The 22,319-nt window shown below is 44.3% G+C and overlaps 1 protein-coding gene across 1 annotated transcript; it reads right to left on the bottom strand.

Moving 5' to 3' along the window:
- Nucleotides 1-208: 208 nt before the first annotated feature.
- On the bottom strand, nucleotides 209-10,690 carry LRIT1 (leucine rich repeat, Ig-like and transmembrane domains 1). Its single transcript, XM_076338055.1, has 4 exons — nucleotides 10,569-10,690; nucleotides 7,547-8,013; nucleotides 3,711-4,016; nucleotides 209-1,194 (listed from the first exon to the last, which is right to left on the bottom strand). Exons 1-4 carry the CDS (start codon nucleotides 10,688-10,690, stop codon nucleotides 209-211), a joined length of 1,881 nt encoding a protein of 626 aa, XP_076194170.1.
- Between the last annotated feature and the right edge of the window lie 11,629 nt (nucleotides 10,691-22,319).

Here is a 22,319-nt window from a genome sequence, read left to right as displayed (position 1 = left end):
CTTTTGACCGGGTACAAAACAGCAAACCCCAAGTGGGATGAGCAACATGTTTCTGTAAAGCTTGGGCACCATCTAGCCTCTTACGTCCTCCTCCAGAACATGTCAGCGACAGAAGCATTGACAGGGTGGCCGGCAATGCTGGAGCAGAGAGTCGTATATACAGCCACGTGCTTTCCACCTAGCAAGCCGACAATCAGCCTAGTTACTATCAGCAAAAGTATTCGTTAGGTTGCCCCTCTATCTTTGGTATTGCTTCTGAGTCCACGCTGGATCGGGCGGACAGCAGCCTGTTTGACTCATCGGGGGTATGTCTAGTCAAGTATTCTCCTTCCACGCCTTTCGGCTTGGCCCCAGGAGACAGGCTTTCAAAGGTGACGTAGGACTCCTGAATTTCCTTGGGTTTCCGCGCAAAGCATTTTTTGCAGCGCCTTTTCAGTGCTCCGCAGCAGACCACCAGCGTCAGAGGAACAGCAATGACACAGGCCACGCTGATGACAACCACATTGATGAGCTTCTGGGTCCCTCCTGCGCTGGCAACTTCGTCTGTGGAAAATATGATGCATTGCTCCTTCTTGGGGATCAGCCCTTTCACGCAGACACACACGATGTATTTGGTCTTTGGCAGCAGCCCATAAATGGTGACCTTGGTCTTCCCTGGCTCCACGTTGATCCGCCGCATGTCTCTCTCCCCAAAGACGGCATAGAGGACACTGAACACTGTCGTGTTCTTTGCCAGAGGCGCCTTCCAGGCCAGGGTGATACTCTGGTCGGTGCCTCCTATCACCCTGACGGACCTCACGATTCGCTCCGGCTCCTGCTGACCGGTAGGCGGGCTCACCAGCAGGTTTCTGGGGTTGCTATCTTGTGCCACATCTGGGAGGAGGAGGCCCTCTCCGGTGCCCACTCCAGCTCCCAGGGTAGGCACGGTGGAGGTGGTGATAACGTACCTTGCCACCAGCTTGTCATTGTAGGCAGCTGCTTCCATCCCGCTCACCTTCCCACTCCACGCGCCTTTGGCGTTGGAGTCGGGGCCATCCGTGCTTTCTGAGTCCGTGATGATGAGAGATATGAAGGCCTCTGTCGCCCCCAGAAAATTCTTTGCTTTACAGATGTACTCTCCAGAGTCGAGATAAGAGACTACAGGCAGGCCCAGAATAGACCAGCTCATCCCATCACTGGAAATCTCTTGGTGAACTGCAAGGAAGGAAAAATGTAAAATAAATAGGCAATAATCAATAGAATTCATAACAGGCTTTGTAGAATATTAAGATTCAATCAGCCAAATGTCTGCTCGATGCAGTAGAATCATCGTTTCTTTTTGCCACCAAGAACATTACAAAATCAAAGTAAATCCAAGAAAAGGACATTAACACTAAAATTAGGTTATGTTGGGATTTACAGTGCTTCAGACCGAATATATGTGAAGCAGTTGATCCTATTTCCTCCCAGTTGCCGTACAGTTTGAAAACAAAGCAGGAAAGGTTCTTCCATTAAAAAAAAAAAAAAAAAAAAAGCTTAAAAGCTCTTATGTAGGTACAATACTTAAAAGAGTGGAAGGAGTAGAGGGTAACACGACCTAGTTGAACATTAGATGCAGTTCTCTGAGTCACAGAAAATACAAACAGTGGAGATTTTCTTCTAAAAACCATGTATGGACTAGTCTAGAGTATATGGAGAAAAAAATAGCTGCAGAATAATATCCCTTTTACTGCTAAGTTAGTGCAGGTTTTTATATTGAGCCAAACACAGGGACAGCTGATCGCTTACCACTGAACGATACGTACACAGCTGAGGGTTGATTTTCTCACTTGGTTTACCAGGAGGCTAAAACTAGCTTTTTTTGCCTTTTTCTATCTGCGCAGGAAAAAAAGAGCTGGGATCATGCAGAAGGGTAAAGCTCCCTCTTCACTATTTAACCAGCCTCCTTAGGATGAGCACGTACTCTCTCTGCCCTTTCTCATTGAAAGGTAAGCCAGGGAGATGTCTGAAAGGCAAAGGTAAGACAGGACGCAAACTTCTCCCAAGCCCTCGCGGGGTCAGGATCCAGCCTTGGCAACCAGGGCACGTTCCAATGGCAGTGAAATACAATGGCAGCAGAAGTTACTTTTTCAGTTTAATGATTTACTGAACGGTTATATTAAAAAACATAAAGCTACCGGTCTTCCTATGGCACTTCCCCATACATACAGACTGAGGGCTGTTTCTCACCCCTTTCTATTCAGAACACCGACATTTCAAACAGTCATATTATAGCATTGGCACAGAAGCTGCCATTGCTGAGAAATAATGTATATTTTCAGCCAACTTTTTATTGAAAGGTGCTAAAGTCTGGTTTAATGGGGCACAAAATACATCATTCTCAGTTGCAGCTCAAAGTAAACTCAACGTACGCTTTCAGGAAAGCATCCGCCGTTTTATTTTTTGTTGTGGTTCTCTTTCAAGCGTAGGAGGGATGTTCGCAGCACAATGGGTAGACATTATCATTATGAGGAGCAGCTCTGCTACATCCTGCACATCATGCACAACAGAGCAACAACTTGTGCAGATCCTCAAAAAAGGATATTTATTACAAGTGGTTCTACTGCCGTGAAAGAAAAATGCTCTCTCCCCTATTTCTGTGCGTTGAGGAGCCCAGTAACCCTTCGAAGATCAGACCCCATACTTAGCGATCTATCTGCTGAGTTTAGACCCTCTATGAAAGTCAGGGCCAGGCCTGGGAGACAGTAGCATTCAGGGGAGGTTGGAGGGATGAAGGTTCAGGTCCTGATCTAAAACCTCTAGGGCAAAAAGCTAAGGATGACTGCCTTGAGTGCAGCAAAGGCTTCTTCCCTACATTCCCCACACATTAAGGGGCCAACACTGCAATTTGGGGTCCAATCATTCCTGCGAATGGAAATGAAAACATGATCGGTCACAAAAACAGTGGTTGTTTGAAGGCTTCCCCCGCAAGAGGGGTGAGCACAGAAGAGGGACCTGGTCAGCATTTCTCCCATAGAGCATTTTTCCAAGAGACCTCGTCAATCCATCAGAAATGAACCGTTTCTTGGAAGCATTGTCACTGAAGTAGTGTATCCTTCAGCAGTTTAGTGGCTCTTTTCTCTTTTAATATATCAGTAATGTTGCATGTTTGCAATCTTTTCTTCCTTTGCCACGGCAGATTTGAATCCCAGTTGAATTCATGTCAGACATCTCTCTGCCAGAGATGTTTACCAACTGATTCATAGTAGCTCATCATTACTCTCAAAGACCCATAAAATAATTCAGTGGGAAGCCTTTTCAGTGACTGAATAACTAAATAACTAACCTGAAAAAGCCTCTTGCTACAACTGGACATATTTCATTTCTTCAGCTCCAACAGGTTTGAGCAGAAAACCCCTCAACGTGTCTCACCACCACCACAATTGTTACGAAACAAAGCAAAACCAACTTTTTACGCATGATGGTATACATTTATCTGATGATATTTACATCAACATGTAAGTTATTTCATATTCTATAGAAAATCACAATGCTATAGTGAATTACACACAATACTATTGTGAATTATAGTGAATCTTATTTTTGCACCACTTTCTTTTTTTGGGTCTTTTATCAGTAGGCAGGATCTTTTGTCATAGAAGCTTCCATTTGCTGTACAGTCCGTAGAAAATAAAGGTGCCGGTCTCCCTCACTCAGTCCATGTGTACGAGAAAAGCTTAAACCAAACCCACCTGTGCCGTTTAGTTGAGCACCGTCAGCCCTTCTCCAGCTGAGCTCAGGAATGGGCACCCCCGTTGTCCCACATCGCAGTAGCACGGTGCTGCCCAGGATGGTCTTTACTTTGGCTACGGACGTATGTACGACGGGGCTTTGACACTTCCTGAGCTCGACTTGGCTGAAGAAGACTCCTGCAAGGCTCCGGGGGGTGAAGCATTTCAGCCTGGGCTCAATGAATGCTATGTTGGGAGACTGGAAATTTAGGAAATGGACCATTTCATACAGGCTGCAGTCGCATACCCAAGGATTGTCTTGCAAGCCTGTCAAAATAAACCAGAGCACTAAGTCACTCCAACAGCACCTTTTGTTTCTGCCACGTTTGTTTCTATTTTTCAGCGGGACAAACTGTACTAGGCTCCTAACCTGCCCTGGTAAGGACTGCCTGGGCATATGCAGGGTATGCGGGGTGGGGGGGGGTCCCGACAGCCCCCCGCTGCTGTTGGCTGAGGTCGATTGATCCCATAGTTGCCAGTTAGTAGAAGGGAAAAAATATGGCTTGCTAAGGTATCCCAAAATCTGGAGTTGAAATCATATTCTTTAAGTTCAAAGCAAGACTATCCATATCATGAAAACATCGGTATTTATGCAGGTAAAGAAGCAAAACATGAAGTTACTACAAACAGATTTGGTTCCAGGGTGGAAAAAACAAGCCGCCATGGGGGAGGGTTGGTTTGTTTTGGGGTGTGGATTTTTTTGGTATGAAGAGACTACGGAGTCTCCTCCTCAGACAGGCTAGGAAATTCTTCTCACTGGACATTATTAAAATGTTGGCCAGATTATCAGGCCAACTGTCAGGCCTGCAATAGGTGTAGGTGATCCTACTTGACTGTAAGAGTTCTCTTCCAGCCCTGTTATTCTAAGGTTTTTTCATTATTTTAGTAATCAGTTGTTTTTCCTGAAACACTAATTTACACTTGATAAGATGAAAGAACCGTTTTAAGGAGCAAATTGAAGAATATACGTGTTATGGTATATAAAAGAACATAAATAGACAAAAACTATATTAAGAATATACACATAGAAAGGGGTATATTGAAGAATACACTCCTGTTTCAGAGTCCCAGAATGTTTCTCTTTTTCTTTTTTCTGCTCAGTGCGCGCTTATTGAACTCAAATTCTGAAAAAATTAGATATTACTCTACTAAAAACAGATGCGTGAAGATGGTACTGAAAAAGCAAAATCGGAACTAGAGCAATGCAGGAACAGAAGTTGCTGCATTCTGATTAAATCTGTGTCATCCTACTTACAAATATTCTGTCATCCTACTTACAAATATCCACATTCGCCTGTCCTATGGTCAGGTGAAAGGTCTCTAACGACTTTAGCTAGCAGAATTGGCACTGGGGATATTTACACCATCTGACTCCAGGCACGCATTTGAAGCCTAAGCCAAGGAGCACGGCGTCCCAGGCCTCCTGCCTGCCATGGGAGTGAGCTCTGCTCCCTCCAAGGGGGCTTCACCTCCTCTTTTCCGCAGGCAGCCCAAGGACGTGGCTTTTGGGGCTGGCAACTGCCTGAAAGCAAAAAGTGCTAATAACCCCTCGATTCCCAGCAGGAGGACACAACAGCTGCCCACCCTACGGCGCCCACTCTTGCCGGCCCCCGGCGCGCTGCAGCGGTAGTCAGGCAAGCAGCAGCTTTCCGGCAAGAACCAAGTTCTGGCACAAGCACAGAGGCTGCACCACAAGGCTCCTTGAGCATCAGGGGGCTGCTTGAATTTGCTGGAGTCAACAGAAACCCACGGGCAATCAAAAGCCCCTGAGGCCTCAGATAAACTGTTTTAAAGAGTCTGCTGAAAAATCTCTTGCTGAGACCGTTGCATACCATCTTCCCTGGGCTTGGAAGGGGGTCTGAAGGTGGTGGGCCTTGGCAGGAGGGCACTTCATATTAATTAATGTATTGAAGTTGAGGGAACTACATAAAGAATGAAAGTTCAGCTTGGCTTTGTTTTATGGCATTTTTGCTAGCAGCTTACCTCTGACTTCATGCACTAGATGATAACAATTTATTCCAGATTCCCTGGCAGGTGCCCCAGCCCCAGTCGATGCCGCGGCACCCCCAAAGCCCCAGTGAGCCCTTTGCTGCCCTGCACAGCAGAGTCCTCTGGGCTCACGCGGGCAATCCTCACGTGCAAAATCTTGCAGCCTTGGCACAGGCTATCAGCCAGCAAGCTACCGCTGGAAGTACTTCTTCTTGAAGTAGTCTACAAGCAAGGGCTCTGAAGAGGAGGAGTCACACTGATGCACTGTAGACAAAGGAAGGGACTGGGCTGACTCTTTGTTATTCATGGATTGTTTTATGCCTCCATGAGAAACATTCATGGGCAGAGTGAAACGGAAACGTGCAGCTGTGTTTTCCCATTCTGAATTTTTTAGGATCCTGGCACAAGCAACTTGTGCGCAGCTGGCTACGTAAACGCTCAGGTTGGCCACGAGCATCAAGGCACGATCTGTTCTTCCTGACAAAATACTCTCCTAATCTATATTGAACGGAATAACATTTTTACAAGTAACTTGACTCTAAAAAATAAATAAAGAAAAGAGTATGATCTAGGCAGTGCCTTGTCATGCCACAAATGAAATGGGCAATCCCAAACAGCCAGCTTTGGCTTGAAGAACTTGATACCGCATCTGGCAAAACGAGAGGACGAAACACCTGCTCCTCTCCTGATGTTAATGAAACCTTAAACAACATCTGCTAAAGATACTAAAAGCTTTGTAGGCGGCAATTTGAATCTTTTTAAAGTCTTGTGCCTCTTTCCACTGCAATCTGGTTTTAAAAACTTCACACCCCCCCAAATTTATCCAGAGAACAAAGAGCAGCGGGTACTTCCCAGAGTGAGAGAAAACTTGCGTGTCTCTGATGAGATTACCAGCAAGTGCCTGAACTCACACCCGTGGCTGTAGAGGCAGTACACGCAGATGCACACACCCCGCAGACCAAACACAGTCAGCGGAGCTGGGTCAGCTCATAGGAAGTGAAGACAGCAGATGGCAACAACTCTGAACCATCATCAACCTGCCGTGGATTTGAACCAGTGCACGATGGCGAAAAGGCTGAGTAGTAATCCCCTGAACTAGAAAATGTGCTCGAAACCTCATCTGGGGATACTGCAACTGAGAGGATTCAAGACAGTCATCTGTAATATGCCCTCCGACACAGAAATGGACAATTGCTCCAAAGCCAGACTTCTGAGGAGCCCAGAATTGTCAACAAAAAGTGGATTCCTGTAACTTTATAGCTGCCCTTGAAGGCAGCACTATCTCGGTGGCTTTGGGGAGACTAGGGTTTAATTCTGTGTGAACAGATAAACAAGGCTCTGGAAAGGGACAAACTGGCAGTCCTGACCCAGATTTTATGCTCAGTGATGGCTCTATTCCTCTTTAATTTGAACATAATAAATATCATTCTTTTTATTTAATGCTGCTTGAAATGGATCGATTCCATAGTAACTGTTATTAGAAAAGAGCACATGAACGATGTGGAGCTCTAATCATATTTGTATTTCCCTCAAAAATAGCAGTGTCAGTACATAAAAAGGGCTTGAGCAAGAGCCACCAGTTTTCTGTTACAAAAATTCAAGCAAGCGCTGAAGTTTGTGGTGTAATAAGCCGGGTGTGGGGAGCCTGAGGTGAGTTTGTTAATACGTAAATGACTTTGCAGACTTTATACGGGGTATTAAATTAGCAGCGTACTTGCTGTGGTAACCACAGTGGGCGAAGATGCTGCAGTACGATGCGGCGCTCTTGACAGCTGTGCCCCCTGCAAAATGACAGGCGCTTTTCTTACCTAGGATGAGCTTGGAGTTATCGCTGGGGAAGTAAGGAACGGCCTGGAGGCTGGCCCAGGTGGCAGTAAGAGCCTGAGGAAGAGTCATCAGCTTATTGCTAGACAGGTCCAGGTATGTGATATTCTTGACATAACGAGCAGCGTCTGGAGGGATTGAGGTAAGTTCGTTGTTGTGTAAATCCAGAAGCCTTAGCTGCGGCATGTCAGCCAGGGTTTCCCAGGGGAATGATATTAAGTCGTTCCCGTCCAGCCTCAGCTCCTGCAAGCGACGGAGGCCCTTGAAGGTGATCCCGCTGAGGCTGGCCAGGGAGTTATAGGGCATCCAGAGGTACTCCAGGTTGTGGAGCGCGTGGAAAGCCTCTCCCGGCACCCTGCGGACGGCTGTCTTTTCTATCCGAAGCTTGGAGGTATCTACAGGGATGTTGACGGGGGTGAGGGTCATCTCCGGGTCATTACACAGCACTGTCCTGGTGGGAAAACACAAACACAGATGTGACTTTCTTGTATTTGGAAAAGGTTTTGAAACTTTATTTTAAGGCAAGATTTTGATCTGCCTTTCTTCTTCCACAGGCTTTCTCCTTGTCATTTCTTACTTGCTGCTGATCTCTACATCATCGCCATAAGTACATCAACTTGCAGTAATTCACGTGTACCTTTTGACTGCAGAGATTGCAGCGTTGTGCCTCTCCTGGAGTGGCGTGAGTCTGAGCCTGTTTCTGGGGGTTTTTTCTTTCAATTTTTTTTAGAGTACTTATGATAGGCAGCAGTGACAACATTCATGCACAACAGAGGATTCTAGCGCATGTTAAAACACAAGGATCCATAAACTGAACAATAAAAGACATACGAAAAGAAGCCTTACTGACGTGTGGGATGGCAGGAGGTAATATAGGTTAAATACGGCACGGGGTCTTTGGTTCGTGGAATGAGGATAAGAAAGTCAGCTAACAACTCACTGGAAATACACTACAGCAAGCTCTGCTTCACTATGAAATAGTCTGGAAGGTGTGTCCGGATGGAAGCAGTCACTGCACCGCAGGCACGTACAGTTACGAGAGTGAAAGTGCAGAAAATTAACTCTTTGGAAAATGCTATACTAAAAGCAAGGCAGATTTATGTGTCTTAATTGTTCCTTCCCATTTCTAATCTCTAGAGGTCAAATCATGAAAACCCTGTGCTGCATTTTCGCAGCCTTCGTACAAAAAGATTGTGACTTTGACTTTGCCACGATGTGGGATTGTAGATAGCCGTGAGGAATGCAGGGAGACAAACCAGGTCTCTCAGACTGCACTTCAATTTGCCTATCAGCAAGGAGAGAAAGGCAAGTTCTTAACAAAATACAAAGCCACCTTGCAAAAGGTAGCAGGTTCGATAGGCACGTCCCACTCCGCATGCTAAACAAGATACCGCAAGAAACGTAATGTGATCAGTCAAGTAACATTTTCTTATCACACTGCCTGGCTGATAAACAGAGTGTTACAAAGTTGCCAAAACCAGATTGGTTTTGGCTGAAAGCAATTATTCCTCTACTATCAACAAAAGCAAGTAGCATCGCTGAACCCCTCATGCAAGCCTTCCGGAGTTAAATCTTATTTGATCCTACAGTTAAACTGTTAATTTACAATCAAAGCGTAGTGCATTGCTCCCATCCAGCACCTTTATTGTGGCATTAAATCCTGCCCACCCTCAGCTGAAAGTTGAGATTTTGAGGAAGAGAAAAATCTATCAAATAAGAAAAATCCAGAAATCCTCTGCCAATAAAACATTTTTTTTGTGTAGGCATGACACAAACTGTTTGATAACGGAGACGCTATGGCAGTAAAACAGTGTGCTTCTCATAGTGTCCCTAAACCATGTGAGTGAGCACTAAACATTTAATCTATGGGATAATCTCCTCCTACTAGTGAGAAATACGAATCATAATGCAGGAAAAAAGGTGACATTATGCTCCTTAAGGGACTAATGGATATTTGCTTTATTATGTATCTTACCGAAACACACTACAGCTTTTTCCAGTCACCGAGAGGAAATTCCCCTGGGAACTGTGACATTTATGGAGCAATAATTGGCTCTCCCGCTATTGCACTCCCTTTTAACAATTGCAGACTACTTCTGTCTCAACCACGTTTCTTACTGGGAAAGTTTCTGATATTAATTCTATAGCGCCATAAAAGAGATAAGAAAGTAGATCTTTTTAAGGGGATCCAAAATACAGGGACAGCCTTTCATTTCCATACTGCGGTCTTGTCTAGAAAAAATTTCTTCCAAAGGATTTTGCAAATACTGTATCTCTGTCACAAAACCTCCTCTACTGTGAACCACACCTTATAAAAATGTAGCCTGTATTTCATTAAGTCAGATCATTACTTTGTGATTACCCTTCAGAAAGACTTTTTTATTACAGTCCTCCAGAGAAGTGTCTGTACAACGGCACTGCATTCAAAAATGGATGCCCTTCTGGTCTTGTCATCTTTTTTAACGGAAAGTTTCCCGTCTGAGAATGATCTGATTTTATTTTTACTATTATTATTATCCATTTTTTCGGTTCATTCTCACCTACAGCCTACCGCTTTACCTAAAGTCTCCATATGAAGGATTTTTTTTAAGTAAATGGAATTGCAGGTTTTGGTACCCCAACATAAACCAAATCTGGTTACACTTTAGAAACAAACCAGCAGAGCAGAATAAAGCCTTTTAAAACTAGCATTTTCAGCATAAAGGTAAAAAAAAGAAAATGTTGTTGCAATTTTATTCCCTTTTTGCCATTGCACCAGCGGTAATTATGTCACTTCTGTTCTCGCAGAGGAGATGCCCAAACGCTTTCTCTGAAATCAGCTTACTGTGTTTTCAGAGGCTAATCCTCTGCAAATAAAGCTAGAGCACAAAGCGACTGGAAAAATAATGGACACGAAGCCTGGACGCAATATTTTCTCCTCCGAGCATCCTTACAGAGGAGAAGAAACAAAATCCCCGACACCCGGAGAAAGAGCGGCAACCCCCCGCGGGGAGAGTATCGGCATACCTGGCTTTCGTCCCTTCGCTGAGGCTGTGGAAGGCGCAGCTGCACTGCGATGGGCACAAGCCGCCCGCCCGTGGCAGCCCTCCGAGCGTTAAGCAGCAGAGCAAACTCACCACGATCCACATGGCTACCTGTGCATGGGAAGGACACCTGGGCGCTAGACAACGTGGAGGGCTTCGCCTATTGTTTTATCCATTGGCTGGTCACATCTTGTTAACTCCCTTTCGTTTTCAGCCGCACTGTGATCTTCCAGCCTTCGCTGAGTCCATCAGATAAAAAAGGATAGGCAGGGATTAAGGATGGGGACTTGAGTTATTTTCATGAAGGTGCTTATTGCTTCCTGGAAGCGTACTGACAGCATTTCTTCCCTCAGGGAGCCCCATCAAAACACCCTCCTTGGGCAATCTGTGGCTCTTGGGCAAGCAAAAAGCAAACATACTTTTTGGGGACCTGCATCACAGGCAAGATAACTGCTGTCTGAGCAGGAACGAGCAATAATTTACTTCCTCGCAGGGAACTTAAAAACAGCTTCTTGTGCTAATGGAACATAAGCCTCCTATATAAGAATACTAAAAATATACAGAGGTACTATTAAAAGGCTTTATTTTCTTTTAAAAACTCCTAGTTTGATCAAGCAATTATTGAACTGTTGGCAACATGCCTGATACTAATAAACAATGAATAACCCAGTAAATGTGCACATATGTTGGTTTATATCAGGGCTAGCACACGCCTGCAGGACTGAGCACTGTGCTCTGTCTTGCCGATACAGCAAAGCCCAGGCGAGGGACCATTTTTGGGAGCACCACCTGATGCAGGGCCGTGGGACAGCTTCAGGAATGCTAAGAAAAGCTCAGCTCTGTCTTAAGGACAGCCCAGGACCGAGCGTCAAATTATTTTCGTGCGCTCCCCTTGAAGACAGTTGTTTCCCATCTATTAGCAAAGGCAGCCGTAATTGCAAAGCTGATGGAGACCACCCATGTTTTCAGCAGTCTTCATCTGACTCCAGAGAACGCTATACATGTGAGAAAAGTGGAGCCCAAATATGCACAAATATAAAGCTTAAGAAGTTGCCACTCGAGACGGGAGCAGAATTCTATTCATACCAGCAAGGACATCTCACATTTATAAAGACTATTATTTTCTGTTGAGTGTGAAAATACATAAATCACTCACACCATAAATGTGCAACACTCCCTCAAAAGTAAAAAGCTTTGGAGAAACTAATAGATGATTACTTTCAACCTGATCAGATTGCTACTCCCCCATTTCCCAGCCATACTGCATTATAGCTTCGGCAGAAAAATTGACCCCTGTGTCAGGCACAAAACAGAAAACACAAGTTAAAAGTTAACAGAAATGAGGAGTAACTGAATGGAGCCGAACAGCTAGCAACACAGCGCTAACCAGACACCACTCCTTCAGAGATGCTTTAGGGAAATACTTCTCTTCCAGTTCTGGAGCCGAGGAAAGCCTCAGTGCCCAGCAGCGTCACAGGGGAGAGTCCCAGATGCCTCACTCCAGCGTAAAACATCAGCAATTCTACTAAAATCCGGGACCCTGTTAACTCAGTAGGAACTCTGCCATCTGCTTCACCCAAAGAAATGGGAGTGTGGGATCAAATGTGGCTGGTTGAGGCAGAAACCACCCGGCATCCTGCTGGCCTTTCGGCACCGGTCACTTCCCAGCTTCCCTTTTCTTTACCTAAGGTCAGAGAAGAAGGGGAAAGGAATTACAACCACAAAGGTTTCTCTAAAAATTAGGTTTTCTTGGATCTCAATTATAGCCATATTGATCAGAAAAAGTGCCCATCACAGTCTCTTCTGTCAGTGTTTGAGGATGCCATGGCTCTTCTCTCCACCTCTGGTAGATAACCATCTAAATTCAGATTTCCCTAGGAGAGAACTACAGCTCTGCACCTTTTTAAAAGCCTGGTTGTATCTACGGCTGCCCTTCTGCAGAGGTGCATAGAAGAATCAAATCATATGAACTGCCATAAAGCCAAGGAAGAAATATGAACAAGCTAGCCCAAAAGACATTTTGGAGTTTAGAAGAAAAGATTAAAAAAACCCAAACAAACCAAAAAAACCTGCCACAGACCATTCAACATGCAAAGCTCACACCTGAGAGCGCCACGAGGGACAGACGTGTTTTGAAAAGCTGCTGCGGATGTTACTCCTCAAAACTCAGATCTCCTCCACGCTTGTGCAGCCATCTCAAACCCCTAACAAAAGACCAGTCCAAGGTGGCTGTCAAGAGGGACAGGATGTTCCAAAATAAGCGTAACATCGGCAACTTGAGTTGCCCGTTGCTGAAGCCGGTCTCTTTTCCTGTTGGCAACAGAGGGAATTAAGGGAACCCCGTTCCCCAGCTAAGCTGGACGCAGAAGGCTGCATGGTGTAACCGCCCTCACGTCCCCACCGCTTCCCTACTGCCCCCTGCTCTCCTGCCCGGGCGGAGGATCCGCCTGTGCGAGGAGGATCCCTATGGGATAAACTGGCTGAAGTAGCTCCAGAGTTCACCCCCCACCCCTCCTTTCCAACACTCCTCCCTGTTGCAGACCTGTTGATTCTGCTTTTCCTTTCAAATATTTAATCAGCAGTTACCAGTCAGAAGTGCAGCTATAACATACCTATGGCTACGTACAAACTACCTGAAGGTTAATGAGTATATTACAGCAACGGTATAAGGCATTGTTCCTAACAAAGGTTGCTTACCAGGATTTCTGGCGTATAGCTGTTTCCATTCAGAATTCATCCTGTGTTCTTCAGCAGAATGAAATTACACTGACAATTTTTCAATAATTCTGGGTAATGAACTCTGAGACTTTCAAGGTAATCTAGATGTGGTTTGAGGCTAACTATTAAACAGACATTTTATAGTGCCATAGTTTCGCATAAGCTTGTTTCACAAGTAACTCCGATAATTAATTAAGGCTTGTAGAAATCACTTACTGAGAGGATGGCCCAAAGGATTATTTTTCCCCATGCTATTTTCACATTCGACATTTATTGTTGTTCAAAGAGAAATTCAAGTATCTCATTGTTTATTTCTGAAGAGATGAGAACATGATGCAGTGCTGCTCATTAAATATCCATAGGTGTTCTCTCATCGACTTCCATTATGTCCCATTTCTAGATTTAATGATTTCTCAGTTCCCTTAATGATCTCCAAGCTAAGACCAAGCTCATCGGTTTTTTTAGTGCACTCATTGGTCAACTTGCCTTGCTGCCCAGACTCTGCCTCAGCTCAATACTCGCAACATTGACTGAAACACCTCTCTCCCCACTGAAGTTAAATTCTACTTGAAAAAGCAATTCAACATAATTAACCTCTTGCCTCTATTTTTTTCAATGCATCCGACAAAGTGGTTTCCCTCCATTGGAACTCTGGAATAATAAACTTGTAGAAAGTAGCAGTAACTGTATGGGAAGATTTGCTTTCATGACCCTCAATTTTGCCTCACAAATGAAACATCTCAGTTACGACTAAATGCCGGGAGCAGTAGAAGTAAACTTAATTTATAAAAACCAACAGCAATCAATAAAGCATGCCTTAGCAGCTGCTAATGCTATGCACTTGGTCAAGAAAACCGCTATTTAGTTAACATGACAGACTCACTTCTGAACAAGAAAGAGAAAGACCTGGTGGTAGGCTGAAAGATTAATAAAACAAGATAAATAAAAGTGGTAACATTAACATGTTTCTCACCTTGGAGTGAGTGTATCTCCAAGTGTGTCAGAGACATGTGGGAAAGGGAGGGAAAAGAACTAGTCAACTAATAACCCAGTTCTGTTTTATCAGCACTTACGTGTTTAAGGTTTTCCTCCCCATTTGCTATATTCTCTTTTAATCCTTTCAATCCTTCATCACCACCGAATGATGCAAATGATGGGTTAAGCGTCAAGCCACAGATACACCCATGTCAGGCTTGATCTGAACGGCCAAGAGAGTGGGACTGGCCTCACCATGAGGAAACCCAACAAGAGGTTCATCAGGAGGTGAGGAAGCCAGCTCGGGTAGGCTTTGGACATAAGGAGCTGGAGGAGGAGGAAAAGGAGGAGGAGGAAGGCCTTGGTGGGAGCACCTGGGTTCTCCGGGTGCACAGGCTTCATAGATGTAACAGAAAGGAGCGGGCAGAAGAGAAGAGAGAGAATTGGTAGAACGTTCAAAGGCAGTGAAACGAGATGCCTAAAAACATAAGGGTAGATGCCGGTACTTGCACTTCAGGGACTGCACGACAGGAACTGCAAGCACACGCGAGGCAGCATCGGTGAGTGGGCTGCAACTAGATGCTGCTTCTGGTTACGTCCATGCTCCCTCCCTAATTCAGTGAGACGGAAGAGAGAAAACTGGAAGCAAAATCTAGCTACTGTGTTCAACAGACCACGTATTCACTTTTACACACAGTTCTGGTTTGTCCCCGAAGCATCTGTTTGCAGTGCAACAGCTTTCTAGATCTTCATGGTATTTTTGAGGCTTAAGTGTATTGTCTCCTCCCAACTACTGAACAGTTATTCACACATCATGCTACTTAATTTAAAATGAACACTCATTAGCTAATTTCCTTGTAGGTGCAGGTGATATTTAGATGAGATTTTAAAAATCAGTATCACCTTTTGCAAGTGCCAAAGGTACCAGTGCAGAGTAAAAACATTTTTTCCATGACAGCCAATTCCATTCCATAATGAAACTAGTGGGCGTTAGGCCCTTCTCTTCCACGGGCACAATTCTGCACTCTAAATCATGAAAATAGTGCTCCTTGCTGCTTACTTAGGAAGTAAAGAGTTTCTTCTCTGCATCAAGCTAAAAATGTCAGCTGGAGAAAAAACCATACAAAGAAGCAGCCGGCAAGTGTCATTCAGCAGAAGCGTAAGAATTTGTTTTGCATTCTCCGCGAATAGCCAGATCCCCTGTTTATATTTTTGGTGTGAGTAAGTGCAAAGCAAATGGGGTCAAAGTCTACTGTCAGCCAAGTTCAGCGCATGGCAATCTTTCCTATCCTTCCTAAGTGGGGTATAATTTAGAGAAAATTTTTTGGTTTGTTCTTAGTAAGATTAAGTTAATTACTTGACATTATAGTTTCCATTTTCTCCCATATAGACGTTTTGAAACCAGAAATGTTTTATCAGCAGATTCTACTCACAAGCTCAACAGCAAAACTTGAGTGACAAACTCAGCATGCTCCACCAAGTCACTCATTTTTAATATGGCCATTGGACAGAATTTATTTTTACTTCTTTTCCCCATATACTTAGAGAAATATGGCATAAAGCAAATAAACCAGCATATTTTATCATAAATGAAAGCCATAAAATACCTTATTATCATGGTTTTGTCTGAAAGGTTTTATTAGCAAACAACACAGGCCAGACACTAAATCAATTTCATTAGGTAAATGCATCTCCAAGAAGCTTCTGGCAGGGCACATCTTGTAAAGTGGAAAATCCTTCCCACTGATGCAAGTCGAGAGCACGTTAATGAATTACGTCATTCTAAATTGGATCTTGCACTTAATGCTGATGAAGGCAGCTCCTCCAGACCTATAGGGCTGAAATCATTAATAGACCTCTAGGCGTGCTGAAGAAATAAAAAACACCCAAATGGTTTTTGGCATGGAGCGTTAAAAGTCAGTCAGTGGTATTTCTTCTGTGCATACCTTGGTGGTTATAGCCAGTACAGAACAGCAGAAGTGGGTACAGACCTCTAACCCAAGGGGGACATAAATGCATACGCCTCCCTTCTAAATGCAACATTTGACCCATTTCTGCCCGCGCAGCAGAAGCCGTTCCACAAGGCCACGCTGCAACCAGCAACGCTCAGTGAGGCAAAGTCTAGCAGAAGATGGAGGTGTACACCAATCCACCTCGTCTCTCCCTCCCTCCCTCCCTCCCTCTTCTCTTTGGGCTTGTGCACCTAGGCAGGTCTTTTCATGACTGACGCAAATTTAAAGTGCTGGGTGTCGACGACACTACAGTACCCAGGACCTCCAGGTCCAGCGGGAGAATGATCCCCCCAGTAACCGGTAAGGCAAGTTTGGCCCCGGGGTGGAGGATGTGACGCTAACTCTTGCCTCACCTTAAGGGAGGAGTGGGCCAGCCACCATGGCCATGGCTCTTCTATCTTCTTCTCCAAAGGCCCCACAGGGACAGGCAAATGCCACTGGGGTCGGACGTACAGGACCCCACAGCAAAATTCTCTGGGAGAAACTCTCTATAAACTCCTCTGCAGAGGGAAAACAGCAGATGAACTAAGTATCTCTTTTTAAAAACCCGCCGCAAACCTGTCTTTGAGGCTATTAGTCTTGAGCACTAATGAGAGTGAATTTGTGTTGCCCATTAGATGGAAGCTGGAAAATGCTTCCACCCACAAACAATAAATGCACAGAAAATATGTGTGATTCCATGCCAGTAAATGCTTTCACTACCATAAAACCACCCACCAAGCTAATGTCAAAAAAATAACACAAATGTGAAAAACACAACTGAGTTGCACAGCGTGAATCTTTTTGAGGGTACCGATGTTTCTGACTAGTTTTGTTACACACACAAAAAGACCTTTAAAGCTCAAAACAAGTATCACTCACACATGCTACAGTCATCTATCAGCTTTCTGCTATGCCAACTCTCTTGACGTTACAGCTGGTAGTAGGGGGCGGGGAGGAAAGGAGGAAAAGAGAAGCATTGCAGCAAATTCTCGCTGCTGGAATGTATGGTTTACAAAGTGCTTACTATTTCACATTTATACTGAACCAACGTCCAGGAGCTCTAGTAAGGCGTAGGCACTCTAAAAGTTTTTATCAAAGACCGACACCTGTATCTCTAATAGAGCACAGCCAAAGAAGACATGACACAAAGATTAGGGAAAGAAACATATGAACAAATCAAGTGTATCATTGACTTGTATACACATATATATATAAAAAAATTCTAGATTTAAATCTTAAGTTATCATGAATAGGAAAATTAATACATATGCTCTGCTAGGCATAAGCTCTTGACTCATTTCTGATCAGAACAGCAGCTAAAGGGGAATCTTTACAAGTCTTCTAAAGAAGGAAACCAAAGACACAGTGAGTAAGGCTGGAGAAGTATTTATGTGTCTGTACACACATGCACACACCCACAGAGTTACCAAAACATACACGTACATTTACAGCGTAAATGTAATGTCCGGCAGCATCGTTCTCGTGGAAAAAAATACTATTCTTCTCTGAGATGCCACAGCCACATACCAGTCCACTGTAGTCCATTTTGATGACTGGACATACCATAATCACATCTGACATGTATTTTAAATGGGCAAAACTTTTTTAGGTTTATATTCCTGGCCCCTCTTCTCTACTGTACCTTCATCCCCTAAAACCCAGTAAGGTCCCTACAGTTTAACAAAATCAGCTAACTTTGGGCTCAGCATCCTTAGCTGCATGATGGAGGGGGTCATTGCTGACTGCAACAACCTTTTCTGATTTGGACCTTAATAGTATTAGTCTAAGCCCTGCAGAGTCACCTCTGCTTAGGAAACAGTGTCGGTTTTATTTTGCTTCCTCAGGCATGCAAGAAGAATTCAACTTCTGTTTAATTCTCGGCGCTGTTTACGTGGCTCCTGAATGCAGGTGGAGCATAGTGTTTTACACAGCAACCCTCTGCCCTCTTTCCAGCCCGGTAGTCACCAGCTTTCCTATGCTGATTTACCTGCCTACAGCCTCAAGATTTTGCAGGCCGAGTACATGCCCTTGTGCCCGTTCTAGGAAACCTCTCGGAAGCTGCAAGGCAAGTCTTACGCACAGGGACCAAGAAAAATAGAAAAAAACAAAAAGAAGAAAACAGAAGAAGGGAGAAAAGGTAGGAAGAAAGGGAAAAGGGAAGCTTTTGCCCTGGTGTATTCTATTTTCTTAATGTTGTTTTTCTCAGAGCAATAAGCTCCTCTCAACCTATTATCTTCGGTGATGCAATGTATGTATATATATGCATGTGGTGGGGTCATAACAGGAGAATTACATTGCCTGTGTAATTATTCTTATTTTTATTCTGATTATTCTTGGACTAAATGCTTCATTATATACGCCTGGAACTATCATTTTGAAATGGCACATTATGAAAACTCCTCTCCTCCTTCATTAGCTAGCTACAAAACAAACAATAATTCAGCAACATTCTCACATTAGAGATGACAACAAAAGCACAACTGAAGGCTTTGCCTTCATCATGATTAATTTAGTTTTGTGAGATAACATAATGCAGTTTTTACAGGTCTCGTTCCACTCTATTATAAAAGGCAACTCAGCTTGAAGAAATTGCTTATTACACCGAGCTCAAAGGATCGGGTAACAGAAGCTAAATCAATTAGGCAATCTTTAAAAAAACAGTAGCATTTATTTTATGGACATGTGGGGGAAAGCCCTGGTTAATTCACAGGTGTGGTTTATAAACGGTTCTGTCGAGTGTCCCTAATGTGCACTGAAAAGTGCGCTTGGGTAAGACAAGAGGCCTTCTACACCTAGTAGAAGCCTACTAAGACAAGGAAGATATACAATATCACAGCGACGGGAAAAATGAGGCGCTTTTGTCATACCTGGCCTAGAAGTTCATTTACACAGATGGTCAGGAGCACAGGCTCACTGAGGAATGGTTCAGAGAGAGTCCTGTTGCTTCTTTACGAGAGCAATAGTAAACAGAAGGAGAGCTGGTCTGCAAATCCTCTCTTAATACAACTAAAGCCCCTCTTGAAAAGTAGAGTTTCCTTTGAGAACTGGGTGCTGGTCGCTGAACTGTAATTCCTGAAAGAGTTGTTATTCTGCCTGCTGTGGGACGGCCTGAACCCCGCAGGGCAAACTAAACAAGCGGTGTCAGGTATATCCTATATTCTGTAGGGCTGCCTTCTCCTGCGAAGTGCTGAAATATGCCGCTATGCAGCAGAGAGAGCGAGCATATTTCATTATATTGTGAATATGTATATGACCCTAAAATTAGTAGGCTAACTGCAAACAAAACATATTATTTATCGGTGTCTAAAATCCATTTTGAGAGACAGGTAACAGATCAAGGCAACAATTATACATATCTGATAACGATCATGATTGGTGTATCCAGCAAAGACTAAGAGGTCTAGGATGCAATTAATGTTCTAGTGACTTTATCAATTTTCTAGCCTGAGTGGATATACATATATTTATCAAACATACTCAATTTACTACGAATTAAGCTACCTGTCTCTAGAGGGGCAACCCAAACAGTAGGAAGCAAAGGCGATGCATCTCAACTCCACAGCAAGTTTCGTCTCTCTAATGCCTGAAGCGCAGCGGTGTGCAGGAAAGCCAGCCCCAGCGCAGCCTGGTCCCGGGCGGCCGCGCAGTGCAGAGACCAGGCCACGGCACGGCTGTGAATGACTGTCTGGAGCCAGGCAGCATTGCCTCCTTGTGTAGACGAGCACAGGGTTAACGCATGACGTTTGGGGAGGAGATGAGGGAGCTGCGTCCTTTTTTGAAGGGATTTTCGCGCAGCACCGCTCTGGCTCTGACTCTGAAGATGCCCTCCTGCTTTCCTACTTCCCACTGAATTTACAGCTCCTTCACTTTGGCTCAGCATGGCCAAGGAGCTTTCCCTGGATACTATCCTTGATCTTGGCTCTCTGCACTTGCAAGCAAGCCCCTTCCTCTGCACAGGCGGCGCCTCCCACCCCCGGCCCCCATCCTGTCCGCAGAGATCACAAACCCCGCTCTGGAGACCCTCGCGTCCTCCCCACTGGCCCCCATGCTCACCCCCCAGAAGCACGGCCACTGGCTCCTGCCTCCCCCGAGCCTCCTTGGCCATCCCCAGGCCTTCACCACTACTTCTTCCTCCAAACAGCTCTGGAGGCATCAGATGGAGGAGCGTGTTAGACTGCCAGACTGTTGAGGAGGACGGTTACTACGTGGCCGCAGGCTTGCCCAAAGGGCTGACGCCTGTCCACGTGCTGCTCTGCGGGCTTGTCCCCTGCATCGTCCCTCCCGTGGCCAGCGCCAGGTGCCTATTTACGGTCTGGGGCATATTCCCAATCACTGCTTCCAAATCAAAACGAATTTACGCAGCTGCAACTAAAAGGTCTCCAGACAATACGCTTTCTGGTTTCCTTTCCTTGATGAGAAGCATTTCCCATGGGGACCAGGATTACCACTCATCTCTGCGATATCAAACTGAAATCCTGTGTGGCTGTATTCCCAGCCCGCTTCTGCTGAAATGCTGCAGTTTGTCATTTAAAGGTGCTTTTGAATATAAAAAGTCAAAGACGATTTGGCTAAACCTGAATCAGAAGAAAGGATTAGGAAGGTAGAGGAATAATACTACATCAATTTAGGAAGGTAGAGGAATAATACTGCATCAATTTAGCAAAGTTCTTGCTGTGAATATAAAAAAGTATGTCAGTAATCTGCATTGATTGCTTGGAGAAAATTCAGAGTGCGTGAGTGCTCTGTTATCTTTGCACTGCACCTTCTTTTGTTGTGCTTGTACCAATGCATATTTTACGAAGATTAATATGCTCCCACCAAATCCATACAGTCTTCTGAAATCCATGGGGGCATCTGGCAAGAACCTATCAGATCTTTTTTCTGTGTGTTCCTTGCGAACAGATTAGTAACCAGTGAAGTATTCTTAAGTGAGAGGGTAAAATGAAATGGATGTTTTATTGATGCAGAGAAGAGACCAGTGGGAATTCAAAATGTGAACTTGCAAGATAACATCAGCTTGAGTGAAAGACCTTTTCCCCTGAATTTGCAAACAGCAAGTAGCTATCGAAAGAATGCATAAAGTAGAAAGGGATCACTAAAAACTTCATAATTTAAGGAGTTAATAAATGTCTTCGGCAAACTTGTTATCCTTCGCATGTTTTCACTGGCTTCACAGGAATACACGATGCGAGGTTGTGTCTTACATAAAAAGGAGGGAAAGGAAACGACTGCAGCTTTGTTTTACTCACTGGAAAAAGAACTATCATTAGTAGATTCTATCAAACTCAATAATTTATTCCCCATTTACACCTCCTCTTGGCTTGAAGAAAACCCTTTGTAACTAACTGAACGTAGCAGCCATATTGGACCGTACAACATCCCATACTACCCCAACGAACTATTTGTCAGCTTAGCACAGCATCAAAAATAGATACTGAGCGCCTGACGCATAAAGTTTCTACTGATACCAATCGCACTCGAGTCAGACACTGAACCACCACTGAAAAGCTTGCCGGTGACTGACTTGTGTTATTAGATTCAGTATTGATAAAGTAAATAAGGTTTAGACATGAATTTTTTTTAAGACACTTGAAGAAAAGCAGCCAACGGGTTCACAGTATTCATTCTAATAAAGATCTGCTAAACCCTAAGGGGTTGGGGTAGTAGCCTACTTTCGTGGAAAAAATAGTTTTGGAACGAGCAAAGTTTGTACCACAGACTTTAACACACACCACAGAAAATACCAGCAGTGTAACACGTTTGGGAGGTTTGCTTGGGAGCGAGGGCGAAGTACAGCGACAGGCAACCAAAAGCACCTGACAGCCCTCATGAGGGCAGTTCACACAATACCCATGTCCTTTATCCCTAGTCTAGAAGAGCTGTGCAGCTTTATGTTGACAAGCATTACAATGAGCCATCTATTTTCAAAACAATCACACTAAAAAGATTTACAGCACATTTACAAGATCTAGCACTAATTTTTTGCAAGAACACACAATGGATCACTATTAAAACACAGGCTTAGATCAGTCATTTGCCCTGCTAGG

This window comes from Aptenodytes patagonicus, chromosome 5 (genome assembly GCF_965638725.1).
Source record: "Aptenodytes patagonicus chromosome 5, bAptPat1.pri.cur, whole genome shotgun sequence".
In the NCBI taxonomy this organism is placed as follows: domain Eukaryota; kingdom Metazoa; phylum Chordata; class Aves; order Sphenisciformes; family Spheniscidae; genus Aptenodytes; species Aptenodytes patagonicus.
This window is presented reverse-complemented; position numbering and strand designations above follow the sequence as displayed.